A 23,542-nucleotide genomic window follows, 5' to 3' on the forward strand; every position below is an offset into this window, starting at 1 on the left:
GAAGTGGCGAATTGGAGGGGGGGGGGGGGAAGAGGAAGGGTTGGAAGTCAAGTGCGGTGATAGTAGGGGATGTAAAAGCTGGGAGAGACTTGGCAGCGATTTTCTAGCTGAAAGTTATCGGTGAACGGGCGCGAGAATCCTTTACCATGGCGGGAAGAGATGAGAATTCCTATATATATAGTACGGATAATCCTGAGAGCGATCGAATTTCCGGAAACTATTACCGCTACTATTACTTAGTGCCGGGACTACCGTTGTGCTCTACCACTTGTCGTTACTGTAATTAATACGTATTATCAGTGCGGAGATAGCGCAGATGGTATGGGCTATCGTTCACCATGAGTTATGCAAATTTATTGCAATTTGCATCTGCGAAAAGTTCTGCTATAGATTATTAGCGTGCGAATCAGGAATATTACCCGCAGTTGCGCGCGCGCCAGTTGAAATATCCTTCGACGGTGAATTCATTATTGTATAACAGATTAATGGAATAGGCGAAGCAACGCGTTCGTGATGGACACGACGTAAGAGACTTTTAGATACAAAAAAGACTGGGCAAATATAATAAGCTGCGAGCAAGCAGGGAAGCCTCAACAAAGTAGAAAAGCCAGTTACGGCTCATACAAGAGCGTATTTCTATGACAAATCCCATATCTGTCTGGCAATATCATTAGTACTACCACTGTATTTTAAATCGTTTCACATTTGATTTTTAAAATTCAATTTTATATTACCATCGTTACGAAAGCTCGCGAGGGAGGATATTGAATGAATAATCCTGCTTTTGCTAGTATTAGTAGTGGGGTGGGGGGGGGGGGGATGCAGCTTGTAATATTTGCAATGTAATTTGGAAGAAATCGCGTGAGGCACAAGGGACTAAAGACAAAGTGGGTAGAAATGGAGGGGTGTGGAGAAAATGCGCAAGAGAGGATAGGGGGTGTGTTGGTTGTTATTGGTGGTTGCAAGAAAGACGAGCGACGGGAATTCCAGGAGCGGATAATCTTGGGCCGAGAGCGAATTTCCGGAAACTACCACCCACTAATACAGGAGAAAACCGACGCACAAGATGTGGCGGGTGCGAGGCAAGAATAAGGGTTGAGCCACAGACACACACACACGCACACATATTTATATATATATATATATATATATATATATATATACACAGAAGAGTTATCGTCCATAATCGAAATCCGAGGGATTCCTCGTTTGTTTCACGGCGAACAGGGCTCTCGGAGGTAAGAGTCTCGTGCAAGCTGGTCAGAATTAGGGTGCACAAGGGGTGAATAGCGATAGGGAATGCTGCGAGGCTTTCGGTGGTTGTATGAAAAAATTTTCTGCCATTACGTCTTTACGAGCTGTATGGAGTCATAATAAAGGAGGGTGGGTTAAAAGTTCTTAAGAGTTACGCCAGCCCGTTTTTTCTTACAGTAATGACAGGGTGGTTTTTATATTGATTCCCAGCGAAAAGCTTGAAAGCTTTTTATTCTCGAGGAAAGAGTCAATATTTAGAGAAATGCAAGCTTCCGCTGCTTTAATCGCTGTGCAGGTATGATGGAAAAAATATTTTTCATCTCGAGTGGAATAAGGCTCGCGATGAAAGTTGAAATAAATTTGCCTTATTGCTCGAGTCGCTCGACTAACTTTCCCATGGTATTGATCTAGCATCGGTGCATGGGGGGAACTATTTTTTCATTGTCATAACTTTCTTGGCACAGTTGTTATTGTAACAAAGTAGCAGCTATACCTATATAGTATATAGAGAAATGTTGAAGAAATTGTTTTTCTTTTGCAATGTTTTTCTAGGTGGTTTATCATTGGCAAGATAATAATTCTCGACGGCTTAATCAAGCATTATGGCGGGTAGAGGGTAGAAAATATTACCGATCACCGGAGGAAATCATAAATTCAGGGGGTGATTTTCGGAGTCTCTCGCACTTTCCGCGGATTCATAAATCTGCCAACGGTCCAGTATTATCCGTTCTTCGTGGTGTGTGCTGGCCAGTACGCCGTAAGCCAACCTCTATTCGATCGGGAAGCTTATACGGGAAAAGCGGTTCCCTTTTCGCGAGTTTAAATCCTCGAATCAGCAGTACCGAACGCGAACCCCACGGGATCCTGAAATATTCACTTCCAGCCCACCAAGTCGCTTATCTTTTTTATTTCACGCTAGAATCTACGATATTTATCCGTTAAATACTCACTCTGATCATTCTTCATTTATGTTTTGCAGATCCTCGTTTTTGTTTTAATACTTTTTTGCTCGATGCATTTAAAACTGATGAGTTTGTGGGAAATATTATTTATCATATTTATTATATATTTATACAATCTCTTGTATTATTTATCGTTCAAAAGTCATGTGATACAGAACGGTTGTAAGCTTCGCGAATATTACATGTGGTCCCCCTCTCGTATTATTGCAAATAAATATCCCGTACTCTATGACTTTCATGAAATTATTAGAAAACTGGAAAATGTTTCATTGTTGGCTATACACCTATGAAAAATATAATAAGGTCTGCCTAGCTATTGTAATGAATGGTATCAAAATTATGCAAAATAATGCAGAGTAATTTAAGACATTAAGCCTTATGGCTCATTAATGTACTTTGCAAGAAACTGCTTGGATATGCGATTCCAAAGTTGGTAACCTAGTTCCCAGCCATAAAGTATGCCTCGTTCATCACAAACTTATTTACGCGCTTCTTTTTTGTTAAAACTTCGTTAATATTATGGAATCTCAATTTACCCCCCAAAAGAAAACAGCACAATAATTATTCGCTTCAGTTGGCCAGAAAATTGTGATAGAAATTTAAAAAAGTCAGACAGTAGAAAAGGTTTGTTATGAGTTGGACAAGTGATTTCGGAACTACCTCGTGTACTGTCATGCAATATTCAATTAACAATTAAACCAAGTTATGCAGCTATATAGCCTGAGTTTAAAATTGAAGTAGGAATTACATTTTGTTTGTTTTAATTTACTCTTATAATATATATATATATATATATATATATAGAAATTTAGATTTTATATGATTACGTTAAAAGCTCGCGTCCCGAATTATTTAATTTCACAAATTAAAATTCTTACGTGCACAAATACTAATTGTTTGTTCAGAGTAATATCATTATAGCGTGCTCTAATGGAAATTTATTAAATCTGTTATTACGTTTATAGAACCTTTTAAGTAAGTTACATTGGCAAAGCAAGTGAAAATTCGAAATCTTTCCGCTAATACGATTGCAAGATTCTTATTGCTTTTTTATCCAACATGAGAATTGCATTATGCAAAACAATATCTATTCGATAATCGAGATGTGCTCTTACAAGTAACAAACTGAAGTAATGTAGAAATTAATTAAAAAGCCATACTTGAACATTCCTAAAATATGTGTACCACAAAAATATAAGAATTTTATTGGTACATAAATTTACCACACTAATTAGCATTAAATAAGAAGAAAAAATAGAGCAATTATATGTGAATATAGAGGGTGGAGGATGAAAATCTGCTGGTAATAAGTTATGCGGAAAAAAGGAATGTGAAAAAGAGTAATAAGAGGAGAAGGTGAAATGAGGCCTAATAATTGAGGTCGGTCGAGGAGGTCATCTCGCAATTAGTTGACGATTATTCTCACGGTTCGAGCGTGGGCTTTTGGTGGATTCTTCATCATCGGCGTGTTCCAGCCACACCTTCGGTCCCCCCTCGTCGAGTCTATCTAACGACCCCATCGCGGCTGTAATTCAGCCCGAAATGGCACCTATGCCCCTTTTTCCTACTCGCTTGCACACATGGGTCACGTGACCAGCCGAAAATTTCTTGATTAAGATGATGGCACGCAATGCTCCCCGTTGCACCCAGCACACAACACATCCCCATTTTTCTTCGCTTTTTCGACGATTAATCACGACCAGCCTTTCGCTTCATCTTGCACACGAGAGATTCGATTACTCGTATGAAGCTTTGGGGTGGCTGTGGGAGCGTGTACACTTTGTCGACAAAGATTTTTTTCCCTCTCGTCTCTCGACGCGTGCAGCCCCTGCACCTCCTCACCCCACAGATCCGTGGCTTTTCCGGATTCAAGCGTAATCAACTTAAAAAGCTGTAAACTTTACAAAGCCTGCCTCTACTTTTCAGGTTACGAGTTTACGCAATGATAATAAAGCTGGTTGTATGGGTGCCCCGGTGGTGATTTAAGAATAACCGCTGATAAATCTTCGGGGGATGTTGGGGGTTGGCGAGGCCGAAAAATGTCACTAGCAATTATTTGACGCTATTTACCGGTCCCTGGCAATATCGCGAGGCTCCCCGTAGAGAGCACAATGGGTGGCCGTTTAAGTAACTATTAACCTGGGAGAATGGCCGTTTCGCCGCCACTTTTATTTCCGGTGCTGGGACAGCAAAAAAAAAACAAGCTTTTCGGACAACACCCTGCAGACCAAAAAACATTGTAGCTGATACCACCTCGAACATTTCACCAACAACCCCCCCCCCCCCCCCTCCCCACCTTCCCTCCTGCAACGACCTTTACAATCTCCACAAATATTCGTTGTCCCAGTCAGCTTTATTTGACCTGCCGAGCTTTGAAGGGGTTAACGAATACATTTGACAATCAGTCCTGTAAAATCTAGTTGGCTCTGCGACGAACAAAGGATTCGACTCATTTCAAGTGAGAAAGAAAGCAGCTGCAACAATTAGAAAACGTTTTACCTTTCGAACGAAATAATCGTCTAATAATCGATAACTAAGTAGTAAGGGTCAATGATTCTACAAAGACCAACTTTCATACAATTCCCACGTATAGACACATTTAAAAAACGATCCTATTTTTTTTTAAACTACTTCTTTTCATCTCTCCCTTTATAACTGCCGTTTTTATCTTCCACTTTTAATTGCCGGCTTTTTTATGACTGCAAGTACTTCTGAATATTCGTCTGTTCTATTTTCAAGCCTGTCTTTCCCAGTTTACGAGATGTACATCCACAAACATCGTGCGATAGAATTTGAAAACCGCAAAATTACAAGAAAATTCAAAAATGCTCGAAGGATTTTATTATATAAAAAATTGTCATGGAGCAGAGTCTCACAGCTACGAGCGATGCTTCTTCATATTTATACCATTTCTTTGTTCAAAACCTGTTTTTCCCACGCATGCACAGGTTTCCTCGACGAACGCTAAAAAAATGAGCGGTAGTGAACTCGAAAAGCGTAAAATTACATGAAAATGAAAAAATGCTCGATAGTCGTACTCTGCTGCAGGATTTGATTATCGAGTATCGAAAAATTGTGACGGTGCGAGTTGATACTGGTCGGGGGGCGTTGATGGTTTCCCTCGCATTATCCACGTGTCGCGAAACGAGAATTGGTGTGATTGATTGATTAATCCGATTAACCGATACGTCCTCGGCTTTGATCGATTCCTTCCACGATCTGCATTGCCACAATTACATTACCTTTCCGCCATTTCCGTTATTCCGCCTCTATATATTATTCCACATTATCCGCGCGAATTTCATCACTTTTTCTCGTTTATTCGCCCGCCATCCAATCCCTTCGCAACTTTTTATTTATCATGCAATATCGATTTCTTATTTCCGCCGCACATCGAGAAGAAAATAAAGCGTACCGCGCGCGCGCATATATATATATATATATATATAATATTGTAAAATGATAGAATCCTTGTTATACTCGAGGATAGATCGATCGATCTCGAATGCTGTGTACCACGAGGCTTTAGACAAGCAGCAGAAGCGGTGTAATTTGCTGGAAAGGGCGGGTGGGCGCGCAAGCTCGGCTTTCAATCCCTGCCGAAGATTCTACGTGGCGCAAATCTCATTTCCGTTTCCTTTCGCTTTCAATTCCGCAAGCCAGCCTGTGCGTACCGCGTCGAGTCTTCGTCGCATCAGCGGAATTATTGTCAGTTTTGTCCCGAAAGAATGCCACCCGGGATCCCTGACACTTTGACAAACCGCTGGTAACTGTGTGTGGGTGTGGAAGGGGTGGGTTGTAAGGGGTGTCAGATGGAAAACCACGGTGCTGTCCCCCCCATCATCCTCCCTCCCCCCCCCCCCCCCCCCTGCTACTCACTGCAAGCTCGCGCGTCATTGACAGCTGTCAGCCGTCAGCCGCGAAAAGTTTTACGAGGACGAAAGTTGGATATTGCTGCGCTTGCAAGCTGAGCTTCTCTCGCAGCTTTTTTTTCCACCCCTCCCCTTCCCCTTCCCCTCCTCGCTGCTTTCTCCTCCTTCGCAAACCCAACCAAAGATGAACGACTGGCAATTTTTTTTTCAACCTTCTACTCAGCATACAGTTAGCGATTCTTTAACGAGCAACTTTTTAACGTTTCACTTTGACATATTGCCGCTCTGTTAAACTTCCATCGAGTCTGCAACGCTCGCTTGCATTTTAACGCTGCTACGATTGGAAACGATGGAGGTCGGTTTTACCTCCACTCAATTTACAAGCTAACAATTTGTCAGTATTTTATTCGAGCCTCGCTACTCTGTACCGCTTAATCAACATTTTATAAAGTAACAGGAGTAGCTGAAGCAACGGTGTAGAAAGTTCCAAGGGGAAATGGTCAATGATAATGATTCCTAGGTTTCTACAATTTTTTACTTTTTTATACCGACTTCTATTGTAATCTCGTGTTGCGCGTTAGTATTAATTTTGCTGGTCTTTATTATCGTTATTCTCTTCAGTTTATTTTTCTAAACTGAAGAGACACTAAAGTCATGATGAATTTTCCACTCGAACTGGTTCTGCAGTGTCATTGGGATAATCAAGCTAATTTCTGTGATTTTTCGAATTAAGGGAGTAGCTTTTGTTTAAAGTGCTACGTAGACACGTTGAAATCGATGCTTATGCAAATCTTGCGCAAACTTCGACGAATACAGCTGATAGACTTTGCTAAGAAGCTTTTTACAAGTTTATATTAAAACGTAAGTTTGTTTATTGAAGCGTGGATATAACTTTTAATCAGATTTCTTGGTGAAACATAATTCGCTGTGTTCCAAAGCTTCGCATGATGAACTCTATCACTTCATCACTTGTTATTACGATGAAATTTATCACGTAAACAAACCTTGTGTTTTTTTTCATTCAAAGCAATAAAGAAAAAAAGCTTACGAGATGTCACAATTAAATAACATAAAAAATTACTTAATTCATTGAGGAGAATAAAAAATAGCAATGTTCCAGATTTGTTTATCTTACACTGTCCAATTGGGTCGAATCATGAAACGACTTTCTATTTTGTCCAACCCCTATACTTTCCAGGATAGATTCGTCGAGAGGCATTTCCCAGCCCCAATCGATATTCCTGCGAGTGGTCCATTATTATTGGAGCAATGCGGCTGTAAAAACTGAAAAATTTCCTTCGTCGTGGAGCTTTCTGCCTGATAATCGCGCAAAACCGATCATTGGACACGTTACGACGACGACGAAGAAGAAGAAAAGTTATTTCCGATCGAAGAAGGAAAAAAAGATGGACGCGCTAATTTCCGTGGAAAGCGAATGAATGGCCGTGCACAGTGGTGGTTGCCATCGATGGTGGAGAGAGAAATACCCCCTCCCCCCCCCCCTTTCCCCGGCAATCCAGAGAAGGAAGAAAATAGACAAATAAAAATGGAAAAACTTGGCGAGCATATATTCCGAGTCGATACGTGCTTAGGATGAATGAGGGTGAAGGTGCAGGGGTGAAAGGGGCGAGGGTGGTGCAGAGGGGTGAAGAACGATGACGACGTCACGGATTGAAATGGCGCGTAAAATGGCCAGTGCTCCCAGGGGCCAAATATCGGCACCCTTGCTTGTGTCTCTCCAATTCCATTTTGCCCACACTCCCCTCCCTGCACTTTCTTTCGTTTTTTTTACACAATAGTCCCGCTGTGCTGAACAAAGAAACAATCTGCTATGCCCTTTCGTTTATTCCCAACAAATGGTGATACTTCTTCGATTTACCTCTATATCCCATCATCTATATTCGATTAATCTCCCCCCCTCGGAGATGCTGCCTCTCCTATACATTTTCTCACGTTCCTCAACCGTTATCATTCTTCCTGTCCATTAAAAGCAGGAGAGACAAATTTCCGAAACTCAGGACCAATTTGCTCGAAACGTGAAAACACAAGAAATATAAGCTAGTGTACCCTCCGCGAGATCCTGGGGAAGTCGACTATATTCCAGTCAGTCATGTTCGTGTTTTTCGAGGCTGTACGCCGCAGGATGATGCTTCTTCTCATTAATAATTAATCGCTTACACTTCCCAAAGAGTCCGCGAATCAACGAACGGTGTTTCAAGGCTTTATTCTTAATTTATACGATGCTCTGCCAACTCTCGCCGCGAAACAATTATGAAATCCATTTTTTACCCCTTTCAATTCCCAACGTTCGTTCACTCTCTTATTTTATTAAAGTGCTCAAGTTTCATAAAGCGCTTATAAGTAAGCCGCTACTAAAATAAATGATCAAAGACACGCGCGCTCGCGCGCGCGAAAGGTAAATGTAATTTTTCCACAAAGTGTAATTCTATCTTCGATGGCTTAAAATCATTGGAAGGCAATCGTACACAAGGATTCGGCCAATCGTTTGGTCAAAAATGTATATAAGTATATCGATAAAAAAAGAGAAGAGTGAATCAGGCTACGGAGATAATGAAAAGAATGGATCTATTGGTGCAATCATAGGTATCTAAAAATTCTGTACGACTCATGTTTAATTTATAAAGACTCTTGACCCTGTAATCTAAACAAAGAAACCGGATATCCGCCTAGGCCGAAGTATTGGGATCCAGCGTGCGATACAACAAGAGAGGTCATGGGTTATTCATTTCCAAAATCACCTGCGAGTGCCGCCACTGTAGGTACGGGGAGGGAATCACCATAAAATCCGTAGAAATCCCCCACACGAGAAGACACTGCACAATTCATAGAGTCGCGAGGCGAGTTGTCGGATAACGAGAGGGAAGAGAAAAAGAAAGGAATAAGAAAGGAATAAGAGGGAAAACGCGCGCGGGATGCTGGTGCAGCCTCGGCATGAAAAGTTGGGGGCGCGAGGATAGCGTGAGTACCAAGAGAAAAAAAGAAATAGGAAGAGAGAGCGTGTGTAAGAGTGTGTTAGAGAGAGAGAGAGAGAGAGAGAGAGCTTTGTATTTCCACGCCTTCTGTACCAGCAAAGAGACTACTCCATGGTAAAGTCATTCGAAAGTCTGCTGAATTGTACTTCGGACCGAGAAAAAAAGCACCTTACGCAAAAGTCCTGTACGACGAACTTGAAACATACATTTATATACGAAAAATCATTTTTCTATGCCATCTTGAGATCCGCAGCTTTCACAGTAGTTTATACGTAAAGCTTTTTTCGTGTTTCCTCTTCTCTGAATATGAAATGTTAATTAGTACACATAACTGTAAGACTGTGTTGTTTCTTTATTCAGTAATTAATTTAACAATATTAAAATTATCCAGATTTAATGATATTGGTTATTAAATTTTTGTCGGTTCCTCTCAACATCTCGATGCAATTGCGTACAAATAAAGTGCTGTGTACGTTTATTCATTGTTCAACTTTTGTATTTTACTCCTTGCCTTAAACCTGATCAAATAAAGATCTACCAAGGTCTGACTAGCTGCAGGAGTTAACCTCTTTTCATCCAGATAAATGTGGAAGCTCTCGCGAGGAGACAGAATCATATTTTATGCGAGAATAAAAAAGGGAGGGGGGCGAAGAAGAAGAAGATGATGAAGAAGAAGCAGAAGAAGCAGGGGGAAGAATAAGAAGAAAGGAGTATTTTCCGTTGGCTGAAGGACGAGCATTTGGTATGAGTATTTATGTCGAGAGGAGAGGAATACCGTGCGAATTTACGGATGAGTGAGAGTGAGGGATGAAAGCAGGTGCTAAAGAGAGAAAGAGGGAGGGTGCAGGTAGAGGGTGAAGCGAAAAGGGACAATTATCCTGGGAGCAAGAAAGAGATGGATGAAAAAGAAGGTATTGGAGAGGGGAGGGGGGACCGTGCGAATTTGCAGGAGGAGATGAAAAGCCAGAGGGAGGGAGAAAGGAGTGGAAGAAGGTCGACTGTGAAGAAGGGGGATGGGATGGGGGTAGATCGGAAAGTCTCGCGGCTTTCGCGGAATCCATAACGAAATCCCGTCTTCTCTCCCGTGAGAAAACTTTGCAATTTGACGATGCTGTCTGCGAAGAGGCAGGCCTGGCAGTCAGTCGCGTGGGAAAATCAAATTTTCGAATTATCTCGCTGTGAAAGAGAAAGATAGTTACGTGTCGTACGGTAAGTGAAAGAGACAAATGACAAGAGCGACGAATCTCCGAATTGACAGTTCTGGATCACTGATAGATCGTCCAGAAATGGAGCATCGTGCAATAGACTTTAACAACGATGTGGTGCGCGGACCAGTGTGAAGTTAGCACCCCAAATTTTATTATAAAATTTAAACAAAAAATTTGTTGTTTAATTTTTTATTTTCAACTAGAATTCTATTGGCATCCCAAAGAGTTGTATAAGTACCTATGTCTATTAGTTTTCATCGATAGGACTTTTAATTTAAAGGATATAAGCGTTTGAATATTAGAGAATGTGAATTTGGCACCGCACATCATCGTTTTATAGTTTTTCGAGAACAATCTACTGAACTTTTTTGAAAAATAGCAAGGAACTGTAGAACTTTTCCGGGTTCTACTAGAACTGTTTGGTTTTTTTCCATTCTTAAAATTTGGGGTGCTAACTTCGCACTGGTGGTGCACGGTTTGTAAATAATGAAAGCTAGCTACTTTAAATATTTTCTCCCATCTTTGCAGTAATGTTCATCTACTCGTCCGAGTGAACGATTTTATCGGTTTTGTTTGACCGACTAGATATTAGATAACTGGACATATATGGCTATTAAAACGGATGATTAGAACGAGCTGATGATTTCATAACATTTGTAGGTAATTGGCATACTTCGACTGTAAAATGTCATTAGCCTGTAAAATAATGGCCAGCGCAACGAGTCACATTTGCGATTCAATATGCTTTATCAATTTGATAGTGCTCGAATGTTAACGAAGATTGTCAAATCCAGAATCATATGTGTATTTCCCTGGAACTGGACAGGAATAATTTCGCGAGTAATGCAAATACGTTTCATAGTGGAACGTACGTAACTAAAAATAGAGAACCCTGCAGAAATTGCTTCTCGTGGTGCTTGTTGTTTAACAATTATCGATAAGCGTTGATTAATCGCAAACCATTGTTTGGACTGAGAGGATAAATCAGTTGGAAATTGTCGTAATTTTATGAGAAAAATGTTCAAGTAGCCATATCGATTGCACTGGATATGTCTGTACTGGTGTATATATAAATATATAGTTTATTTTATTAGAAAACTGGTTAACGCGCGTTGGTATCCAATCCTTCAATTCCAAAACAATTGGATTTAACAGGAGCAAGCGAGTAGCTGCAAAAGCAATATGGAGGAGGAGTTTGTCTCGGGAAGGGAAGGGGGAATCGCGTGAGATCTTCGGAAACATAGAACGACGGAAGCTTCTAATATTGTATTCATGAAGTGACGAACAGTTCGAAGCGTTCTGAATAAATAAATAAATAAATGAGTAAGCGAGATGCCAAAAAAGGGAAAAGGAGAGAGGAGAGAATGAGATAAGCAGTAGGTAAGGTAAGGTAAGGTAAGGTAAGGTAAGCCACAGAGAGAGAATCGTACGTACCTACGTTGTACGAGGGTGCATCAGCCATTCTATAGAGTGAAATACATAACTGTAGATAACTATGTGTTAGACGGTGGTTGAAATGTGGGTGAGAAGGGAGGGGGGAGGGGGCTACACACAGACAGAGGGAGAAAGAGTTGTTGGAAGAATGGTTGACAACTTCGAGAGCTCTTTCAATTTATCTCATCCCTCTGAGCGTACTTTCCTTTTCCGCCTCGCTTTTCTCATTCTTAGACCACCCCTCCCTTCGCCTCATCATCACCCTCCCCTTTCCTTTCATTTTTCAACCTCCTTGCATCTTTACTTCATTGCGTTTTACGCGCGAGACGATATTTATTAAAGATCTGTCACGTCGCATAAAAAGCACCGTAGCTCGCGGCTACGCTGGAATATTTAAGGCACTGTATCCGCCCTAAAGGAAACCGTCGATATATACTGCACGTTGTATACCTTGGAATAGCGATCGCTATAGCTTATACGTAATACCAGGAAATAATATTACAAGAGCGAGAGATAACTCACAAGTTTATAATTCAATGTCAATAGTGTTCTATACGTAGAGAAAATCTAGGAGCACTCTTTAATTATTTAAACTTGACGCGAGATGAGGGAAAAAATGATGACGTGGAATTTCATCGATTCTGGTAGGCCCGGAAGAGTGGAGCTCGTTAATTCGAGGAAGAGATTAGAAATTTTTCAACCCCCCACCCCATTGATTCAACCTAGTTTTACTCAACGATCTCGCAAATACTTCCTAAAATATTCAGCAATTTAGAAAAAGAGGGGGGAGCATCCGGTTAAAAGTATTTCGAATCGAACTTGTACAGGCTCGTTAATCCATCCATTTTCAGCTGGTATTTCCACTGTGGATGCGGAGAGAGAGAGAGAGAGAGAGAGAGAGCGTCTCTCTATTTATTTATCTATATCACTATTTATTTCACTGTTTGACTCTGTGCCCAGAGCTCTCCGGTCTTTTCCCCTGCAGAGAATTCCAAGATGGGCAGTTCGATGGATAAAGGGCAATATAAGTCGAGAAGGGCCAGAGCGAGGTATTTTATTGGCCTTGGGGTGCTCACTGCAAGGCTATAGCTTTCCCGAGCGAGGTAGAAAGGTCCAGGGGAAACTGTTTAGGAATTGGTGGCAGCTCCGTGAGAGTCCTCAGGCTCTGTTTGAACAGCGATAATCCTTCGAGTAGGCCCGCGTGTTTCGAATAAAGACCGGCGGAACGAAGAACCGTTCGTTGATGAATTTCGGCGAGAGGAAACCGGAAGGCCCTGACGATTTGTCGGGGAAAATGGCAAAATGGCAAAACGCATTACGGCCCTAGCATTCTCCACTTCCCACTGGACCATTCTTGTCTCGAATCACGAATGCTACGCACAGGATGCACGGGGAAACCTATTAGCAGACTCGGTAAATCTTCCGAAGGGCCAGTTTGCGTCGTGGTTATGATGACGTGGTGTTTGTTAGTGGTAATAAATGTGGTAAGTTATGTTATTGACGCAGCCCTGATCCACACAATTCACTTTGCTCCACGAAAACTAATGGATTGATCGAACAGAGAATGATGCAACGTTGGTTATGTGTATATAGGTATAGTTTCTTTGATATAAAAATTGTGCGCATGGATGAAATGTTTAACGTGTAATGTATTCACAGGGTGAGATTATTGCAGATTTTCAAGCTGTATAGTGGGTGCATTAAAGTTTGTTATTTATTACGCAATTTTTTCTTTTATAAACTGCGAAGAAAAAAATTGTAATGCTTATACAAGGTTTCCAGAGACACGTTATTAAAGGAGGTTGACGCTCGACCTAGGCAGGACGAATTTTGTCGGTCCAGATAGGCAATTTTACGGGGCATCAAAACGGGCTTAAAGACCGACCGAGAATCGATAACGAGAGGAAGAGCTTTGCACGGATGAAGCGTTTGACAAATTGCGATCAAAAGTCGTCTGACTTCTTCGTTTACTCTGTTTTAAATTACTCTACTGAATCTCTGTTTCGCTTCCAACCGAATCGATCGTGTAGGAAAATATTCGAGAATCGATTATGGTGTACGAGGGGCTTTTTGAAAACGAGACACATATAATTATTATCTTTCTTATACCACAATCATTACTCTTCCTGGAGTAATTAGTTGCGATGCAAATTTCAATTACAAGACGCGACATCCACCCTAATGAGACACTTACAAGTAAGCCAGCAAGGACTTTACCTAATTAAACCATGGCAGGCTCGTTATTGCTTAATTTTTTTCAATTACCTGCACTAATTTAGGAAAAAAATCAACATTTTTCAATTCTCATTGTAAACAAATGCAGTTTCGGTGTCTGCTTATAATTCATTAGAGGAATGGAGAAAGCTCAAAACTTGCAATTATCTTTATATAAATAGTACAAGTAGAACAAGTATATGTAATGTCAGACGAGTGACGAAATAGCAAATAAATTGTTTTCGCGATATCGTCGGTTTCTCATTTGAGATCAGAATGGAGCGAGCGAAAGACGAAATATCGTCGTGGGGAGATTTTGCAAGAATTTTCCTTTTTGGGAAAGCCTATCGCATCATTCTGATGAGGAGAATCCTGGCGTGAGCTTAGCTGCTTGCGTAATCTGGTTTCGATCCTTCCACTTTCCCGTTCCTACCAATATTTCTCACTTCAATCCCTCCCCCCTCCACATCTACACCTCGCTGTCTTTCTCACCCAACCCAGCCCTCTTTTTCAAGCTCTCTCGCGAGAAAATCGTGCACGGCGCAAAAGTAAGTAAATGCGACTTTTCTTCATTTTTCCACACGCGGGGCAGATCCTATCTTCTATCTTTTCGCGAGAGCATCGAGAGCGGGCGCCCTTGGATGAGACGCAAACTATTTCGCGCGATGAGCCGAAATCGATGCGGCGCCTCTGCGAGAAAAATTTCCCTGACGCGCAGGGGCTGAAAATTGATCCCGAAAATTTCATAATCTTCCCTCATCCTCGTATTTGTACATTTATTTCGTACAACTATAGGATAAATATGCGCGTGTGGAAAAATCAACCTACGAACGAGAGGGAAATAATTGTGCAATCTGCTTAAAATTCATCAGGCAGCGATGTAAGGGGTAGGAGAAATAAGATAATAATTTCTGGCTAAATGGAAAATTCCATTTCCATGAATACCGACACACTTCGACTAATAAAAATGTTCGGGGGCTTTTCGTGAAAAATATTCCGCAAGGTGTTACGAGTTGGTGTGCTGGTAAGGAAGAAAGGGGGGAGGGAAGGTTACGGAGAAAGGAGGGAGAAGCAGAGCGAGGCGGATAGAAGTAGAGCAAGTGGATACGTGGGGGTGAAAAACTGACGTAAATTGAATATCATTTCGTGGCGGGGTGTCTCGACAAAATATTATTCAAAGAACGTCCGTATCGTTATCGAATTCAGCATGGACTAGCCACTCGTAGTGCACATTAGGTAACGCTCTACGCGGTGTATATTTCCCTCGGATATGATTCCATAAATTTCAGAGCCAAAGTCGAGTAACTCGCGTCTCCCCGTAAACGTCGTGCGCTGTACGCTACCCGAGGGTTCAGCTCCACCCACCCCCTCCCTCCCTACATCGCGCTGGTCTCGAGCCGTGTATGCATATGGAACGACCAAATATAAAATCCTTATGGAGTCCGCATAGGCGTATTTCCAGCTTGAATTTCGCGACTGTTGCTGAAAAATGAGTGCAGTGGGTAAATGGCTCGCTCGGCGTACAAGCCAGCCTGATACTATACGAACAGTAGGCCGAAATAAAAGCATTTCCGGCAGTATTATAATAATCTACGAATAACCGGGACAAAAGAAAATGCAGCGTTTCCTTCGTTGAAACGAACCAAATGGAGTAAAGTTTTATTTTCGTGATAAACAGAGAAATTCTATTCGAGCCAGCTGCGAACTATTTATTATTCTAAAATGAAAGGATGACGAAGCTTTAACTAATTTGTCAGGAAGCTTATTATCGCGCAATATTTACACAGAATAATCAGTTTCAAACTAAATGCTTTGGAGCTTACGTAACACATATATAAAGGATTGATTACGATTCATTTTCAGGTTAATATTTACATGTAATGATCAATTTGAATGTTGGATGCACATGGGCTTACATAATATACAGCATGGTTGAGGGAGAGTAGTAGGGGGTGAACTGCCATGATGGGGAAGGATGGAAAATTTTGCCCCGATAATCGGCGCCATTGCGCGAGTGATGGGAGCCGCGTCTGCATAAATGCGAACCGATCGCGATGTAATTCCAAGCACGGCACGAGGCCCTGCAAAGGATTCGAATTTTAGACTGACCTCTGACTCTGCCTCCTATCAATTTACGTTTTTTAACCCTGCCAGCCCTTCTCTCTCACCCTCTCGCTGCCTCTCTCTTTCTCTCTCTCTCTCCTCTTTCACCCTTACATTCTCCCACCGATCCACACCACCACCACCACCACCACTACCTCTCCGCTCTTTCAATCCCAAACGCCAACTCGCGAAACGTGAATTCGGTCCATTTGGAAAATGAAGGCTGTACCCCACACCTCTCCTTCCCTTCTCCCCACCCCCCAAAACGTACACAGTATAAAACACAGGTGGACAAGATATCTCATGAAAAAGTGACAAAAACAACATTTTGGGGAGCCAAACTCTCACGCACTGATTCACCTGTCTCGTAAAAGTTGAGGGAAAACCATTAGGGTCCTGTGAAGAGGGAGAAATTGACTAGTGTGGGTAGAAAAGGTGAAAGGAAAAATTGGGAAGGTGATTGGACGAGGGAAATAATTTGGAAAGAGGGAGGGAGGGAGGGAGGGAGAGAGAGAGAGAGAGAAAGTTTTAATCTTGTCATTAATAGACCAGGTTGTACTTATTACCGCGGAATAAAATATGTAAACTTGAAAATGTAACAGTGGTGGAGTATAAGGTGCACAATCAAAAGTTGCTTCGGTATGATTATGCAAAAGTGGAAAATGTTGGAGTAAACGTAGGGAGCAGATAATATACATTTGTTAAGGGCGGACGAAATAAATTTTAATTACAAATAAAGGAGAGAGAGAGAGAGAGAGAGAGTAGGGCGGATTTCTCGATGCAAGTGAGTCAAGGGAATACTTCATTTATATACAGACAGGATTCTCATTTAAATGAAGATACCGCAAAGTTTAAAGCAGTCGATTTGTGGAAAAAGAAGCTTTCGATGAGAACAAATATTAAGAGAAATAAAAGAAAGATGTCGAAGGTAAGAGAATAGAAAGGCAGCAAACATTACGAGAGTATTCATGGATAAAATCACATGGACGACGGAGGAAAGAAAAAAAAGAAAGAGAAAGAAAGAAAAAAGGAAAAAGGAGGAGGAGGAGGAGGAGGAGGAGGAAAATGCAGAAGGAATTTCTTAGATTTTTCTCCAGTTCTCCGATGTGTACGTCCTCGCGACTCTCTTTCTCTACTTTCTCTATTGGTTCTTCTCGGCTGGGTGGAAACTCGTAAACTACCGGAAGTGACCGCGGGTCACAGGACTGGGACCTCCACCGAAACTACAGCCACTCGATTTCTCAACTGCTACATTCACCGCTATTCGGCCGGGAGAAGAGGAAAGAAATTTTAACTTTGCGGAATAAGGAAGCTACTTTCCAAAATACCCAGAAAACATTCACCAAGTTCCGAGCTATGCAAATTTTTGTAAACGTTTTACAATTATAATATTTAAAATATGATAAACGAGTGAAAATCTCGAATCTGTGCGCAGGAGAACAAGAAAATACATATTAATACGTAAAATAAAAACGTGCTTCTGAAATTCAGGATAGTAAGGAAAAAGGGAAACTCTTTTAAGCAAATTTCTTGCTTGTTTGAAAAACTGAATAAAACACTCGGCTCTGTGGGGAGGGGGATCGCAAATAGAAACGTATCATTAGAGAAAACTGAGAAGTGAAAGACAGAAACTCGAACGAGCAACAATAAGAGGATAGAATACTTTAAAAGGTGGGGGTGGGCCGAGGTAGGGTGAGCAGAGTTGCTGAATGGGACGACGAGCTGACAAAGAAAACTAAAGATACTATAGTCGGGAGATTTCCTCCTGGATAAACGAGATTTCTGATTTCTTAAAGACTCTTCATCGCGGAAAATGATGCAATGTGGCTGTAACGAAACCGACGACGAGAATTCAAGCATCCAAAAGCGAGTACGAAAAGTGGAATAAAAATAGAAGACGCGAATGGATATGAAAATCTTGAAAAAAGGACTTTCAACCGTAGTACATTTGTTAAATGTTAAACACGATTAAACATTGAACAACAGAGTCTCCACTGTCCATAATTTCAGCACAATATATACGTCTTTTTTTTATTTTCAATGCATGAAAATTAGGTGTACGAGCATAGAGCACACGATACGCGCATATAATAATAATATAGTAAAAAGGGGAAAACGCCCGTTTGAGTCGGACGATCGTTGCGCGTAGAGAAGAAAATGGATGCAGCTTCAGGGATGACCTTATTTACGCTCACGCATTTGCAATACTAGCTCGGCACTTGTGAGAGCTCCCCTATCGTCGATTCCAATATATCAATTCCATCGAACGCTAACCAGGAACGAGAAAAGCGTCCCACGGGACTCTGCGGCCGACAAGTGAAAAGGGACTGGAGCTTGCAGTCGCTGTAAAAGAAGACACTGGCTGAACGTTAATGTACTTATTATCAATCTTAATTGTTTTTCGGCTGTCAAATGAAAAAAGAAGCACGCGTTATTGCTAATAATCTTATCCGAATTGAAATTACAAACAGTCTTGACTATAGGGATAAAATACAGCTGGCTAAATGCAAATTTTAATTAATTCTCTTAAAGTAGACGTTAAAGATGGATTTCCGGTTGATTGCAGAATAGTTGGATTTACTTTAGCCTGTAGGAAGAAAACAAGCGAGTTTATTACAGCATCAGCATTTATTCCTTCGGCAATGCCTTGTGATGTTTAACCTCCTTAAAATTCCAGTATATAAGTTAATAAATGAAAAATAAACTCTCTCGAGGTACATCTGGCTTATGTGTGCAGCACGCGCGCGCGCGCGCGCGCGGAGCTACTAACGTTTAATTTTATTCTCATCGCGTAGCTAGGGAATATAATTGTTTAAGGTGGAATTTGCAATTTGCCATTATAGGACAAGGTAATAAACGCTTATTTTTTTCCAGCAAGCAAGCTCTGGCCTTCAATTCGTTTATGTTCTCGCGCGCAGTAGAGGAGAGAGGAGAGAGGCAACCTATCTTTCCGGATATTGCGCGAGCTTTTTTCAGTTTTCGTTTATCCCTTGTTCACCGTGCACCGTGCAGCAGCGCGCAGGGGTGGTCAATTTTGCGAAATCTCTAATTTCGCGATGGGACCGAGCTCCGCCTGCCTCTTTCACGGATGTCTCTGTTTCTCCGTGGCGTGCTCGAGATAATTACACGCTTTAATTATTTAATTAATCCCGACGACGTTTTGGCGTTTTATCTGGATGCTCGTTAGCCGACGGAGCATGCGGTCGAGGTTGGATGGAGAATGGTCACCACCGCTGCCTGCCTGCTACAAACCCTCCAACTTCCAGTACTCGCCTATAAACCTATCCGTGTGCATTGCATAATTGTGTATTTGCATACGTCTCGGCGTGGTCGGCCTTTAAAGTGTGCGGTGAGTAGAAAATAGGGAGGAGTATAATGGGAGATAAAACGGTGCTTTGTAAATATAGAAACGAAGCGAGTTAGAAATTACTGGTTAAATTTTAAGTGCCTAACACTGTTCAAATAAAGGACGTTCGGCTGATTAGGGCAAACTCGATCGTTTTACACGATTTCGATCTTACTCTCGATCGAGATGGAATCGCTGCTCGAATTAATCGCGAGATTTTGAAACAAAGTTTCCATTATCGTACTGTTGTACTATACTTACTAATTTAATCCCCGGCATAAAGGTGAGAAACGTTCCTCCTCTCTGCAACTATATATTTATTTAAGAGATACCAATTTTTTTATAGGACATTTTTAAAGCCCATCTCTATATTCGCATTCCAAGAAGCCATAAGTTAAAAATTGATATTTGTTATACAGTTGCGAGAAGGCGAGTGAATTCTTACGTTCGTGTTCCGGGACGAGCGGCGTTTAAGTGGTACACCCTATATAAAATTGAATTTATTTAAAAAAAGGTAGAGTGTAGTTTCTCATCCTTGGAAAATTAGCTAGTAGAATTATACACGGCGAGAGTTTAAATTATGATTTAGAGGTTGCGACAGCATCTGGCCTGAGAAAAGGATGAGACGCGGATGATGTAGATCGAGTATCAAGGTGCATTAATTAAAAGGCAATTAATTCATTAGAATATAATGAAATACTTATTACAAGGCCCGGCTTTTCAGGGGATAAATTCTCACTGGTAGGAACGACAGGCCATGGATCAGCTGGGGGACTTTGACGAAGAGAGACGAGGGGGTTTATGGGGGTTTCTAGAAGGTCCTGTAAAAGTCCCGGGGGGTCTCTGGAACGTGTACACGTCCTGGCTTGCTTTCGCTAAGTGATAGATCGCGACGACTAACGCGGGCGGCCCTTTCCCTCGAGCTGCCTGCCTGCCTTCCTAAAAGGTCCTTCCAGCGAAAGTTCTCCTGCAGTCTCGCGAGAATCACATACCCTTACCCCCACCACTTCTAAATTTCTATTATTCCTTCTTATCAGCCTCGCTCCAAAGAAACGCCACTTGCAGTAACGTCCATTAAACGACAATAATATATCCATCACTTTGATTCATTCAGATATATATATATGTATTTATGCTTCACTCGATTCGACGATCAAAAAGTTTTCTCATTTATTTTATTGCAATTGAGCTGCACTCTACTCTAAGAATAATATTTTCGCTTATTCCACGACTGATTATTATTTGTAGTTATACGAGGTAATTATGTTTAATTCAGAGTTATTGATAATGAGTATAGAGAGAAGTTCTCCTTTACTCTTATCACTCGTAAATTTCTTTCATTCTCCTTATCAGAGCACTTTTTAAAGAGCTGAACGTCGCTTACACAGGTTCCACCCATTAAACAAAAATAATATCGATCAGCTCAATTCGCAACCAGATATTTTTATGCTTCACAGTAGCAACAAGGAAAGTTTTCTCATTTGTGTTATTGGAATTCTCCTGTGGTGGTGGTAGGATAATATTTTCACTGAATCCACACAATGGATCATTATTCTCGAGTATAAATAATATTTGTTGCGAGGGAAGGAAGCATGATTAATCCAAAGTTATTGATAATGCATAGAGAGAAAAAGAAAGAGGGTGGGTGGGTGAGGTCAGGTTAGGATGAGGGAGAAGTATTTTATTTCTTAAGTCGGTGCACATGCACCATGAGAGGAGAGCGCACGTTCTTGGAAATTCCTGACGAGCGGAGAAACGAGTTTGCGCAGGGGAGTGGAAAATCGAGCAAGTATATGGAGGAGAGGATCCCGGTCCCGACCGGCCAACGAATTACATCACCGGGAAGCTTCCTGCCAGCCAGCCAGCCAGCCCCGTCACGCTGCTGCTGCTGCGAATATTCCAGTTGCACAAGAGGGTTTTTGAAATCCCGTTGGAAACAGTGAGAACCCTACGGGAATAACCTTTGTCCCGCAGGCCAATTCGAAAATTCTCAAAAATCAGCACCGAAATCTCCCGGAAATTCGCACGCTAGGCTCTCCTCATTATTCAATCTTTTAATTAATCCTCACTCCGAAGCACCGTTAATCACCGACTCTCTCGCGGCATTAGCTTCGATCGGGAACAATTTCTCTATGCTATATAGCACACCTACACCTACAATCGCACTTTTTATATTCGTCCCATTTGCATATTTCATTATCCAATAATTCAGCGAAACGGAAGAATTTGCTTTAACGTAGAATTAAGTGCGAGGCTTTTTATAGAAATTGCTAATTAATTTTTAACGATGCCGAGATATGGAAAGCTTTGGCCCCGTTTAATTAATCCGCCGAGTGGATTAACTGGATTCAACAATATTTTAACCAGACTGCCATTTGCTAAAACTCATACGCGTAACTATATGCCCACCCCTTAATTTTCTCGAATATTCCTGCCTTCGAAATTAATCCTACCGTATTAATCCAGTAAAGTCCCAGACGTACTCGCGGAAAGATCCTTAAAAGCCTTTTAATGTGATCCTGAAACTTTGCTACCCTCAATGTCATAGCTCCCACCTAAACCTGCTACCTATCCTCTACACTTCTCCCTTCCTCCTCCTCCTCCTCCTACACCACGCGCGTTCCTCGCTGACATTGCCGGGTAAGTAATATTTATCCGAAATAAACTTAACTCTCCCGTGAATTATAAAGTTTCTTCGATATGACACGTTGCAAAACAAATGTCAAGACGTGTTCCTCCTACAGCCTTCCCATAATACGTGTATATACCGTACTATATGCTATATAGACACACACACTCTCTTATCGTTAATTCTCCCTCTAAATATCTCTTCAGTTTCTATCACCTGCGAGCTTTTCAATATTTCAGCCCAATTACACGGCGATACCTTTCTCGTCTGGCTGAATTATTTAATGGAAAACTCGAATGGAAATAAGGCTCTGGCAGGTCGACGCCCATCCATTATTTCGCATACCTTAACGCGTTTCGCTTGTAAGGAGTCGCACACCCATACACACATCCGCGCGTTAAAACTGCACAAATTTCATTCCCTCCTTTCATTATTCACAATATAAATTTAGCTTAACGAACCGAAATAATTGTCTCTAGGTTGAAAAGTATAAATGAAAAAATGTATTTTTGCAAGTGGTACACGTGGCATCCGTCGTCGCGTGTATTTGTTAAATTATTTAGGAGAGAAGTAAGGGAAAACTGGACAGGAATGAATTTTTATAAGAACGTGGGGGAGTGGCAGGAGGACGAAGGCTAAAAAGTCAAGAGACGAATTGTAGCAAAAAAGAAATGACGAACGTGAGCATTTCCAAGGAAGTCTACTCCACAGTTTTACATCTATGAAATATTCAATAATATCTCATGGAATTTTTCACCCTACCGAGAACTGCTAGAATTTTGAACTTTCCCATGCTTCGGGGTGAGTCTGCTTCCAGGGGGTGGGTACTTTATCGAACAACATTTCAAGTGCATTTTCTTTAGGGTGAAGACAAAGCTAGAGAAGAAGAGACCAAGGGAAAATGGGGCTGAGTTGAGTCGAGTTGAGTTGAGAAAATAGTGTATGCGGTAATAACGCGCCACTAAATCGAAGCAGTAGTAACTTCCGGCCCTGTGCAGCCATCTAATTAGACGTCTGGAGGGACTCTCGTAATTACTACTATTTTATCCGTAATTTAACTAGTCTCAAATTACGACACTATTACTGCCATATTCGCGCCAATCTTTCCTCCCCCCTCTGATGCTGTACAAGGGTCCACCCCCTTTTTTACCTACGTATATACAATTAAGTTGGACAAATTTTAGCGAGAAACCACCCCCTCGGACGAAAGAGGAATTTTAATAATCTTCGAATAGCTGCTCACTCGCCAACTACCATTGTCAACAACGAAAGGGAAAAACTACAGATCCTTTGGAAATGTTTAATTTGAAGAAAGAAAAACATTTTACTGATATATCCGAGGATATTATATAAACTTTCTCGCAAGAACCGCAAAAATGTCCAATGCACCTAATCTTTGCTAATTTTCATACTGCCGAATGAATGGTTGTTCCGGCTATATAGCACAAGCTCGTGTTCTCCACGCAGAGAATAACGTAAACGTAACGCGATAGAAATGCAGTCGTGGCTGGAAAACAAAAGGAAGCC

The 23,542-nt window shown here is 41.4% G+C and overlaps 1 protein-coding gene across 1 annotated transcript in view; it reads right to left on the reverse strand.

Annotated features, from left to right (window-relative positions):
• The window catches only part of LOC136784904 (uncharacterized), a 118,895-nt gene that overhangs the window by 45,735 nt on the left and 49,618 nt on the right, over positions 1 to 23,542 (reverse strand). Inside the window, exon 4 of the mRNA XM_066745844.1 lies at positions 9,190 to 9,213. Coding sequence (XP_066601941.1) covers positions 9,190 to 9,213 — 24 coding nt within the window. The remainder of the gene's footprint in view (positions 1 to 9,189; positions 9,214 to 23,542) is intronic.

This window comes from Prorops nasuta, unplaced genomic scaffold, assembly GCF_024137725.1.
Source record: "Prorops nasuta isolate Cenicafe-Biocafe unplaced genomic scaffold, Cenicafe_Pnas_1.2 PNAS00096, whole genome shotgun sequence".
Classification (NCBI taxonomy): domain Eukaryota; kingdom Metazoa; phylum Arthropoda; class Insecta; order Hymenoptera; family Bethylidae; genus Prorops; species Prorops nasuta.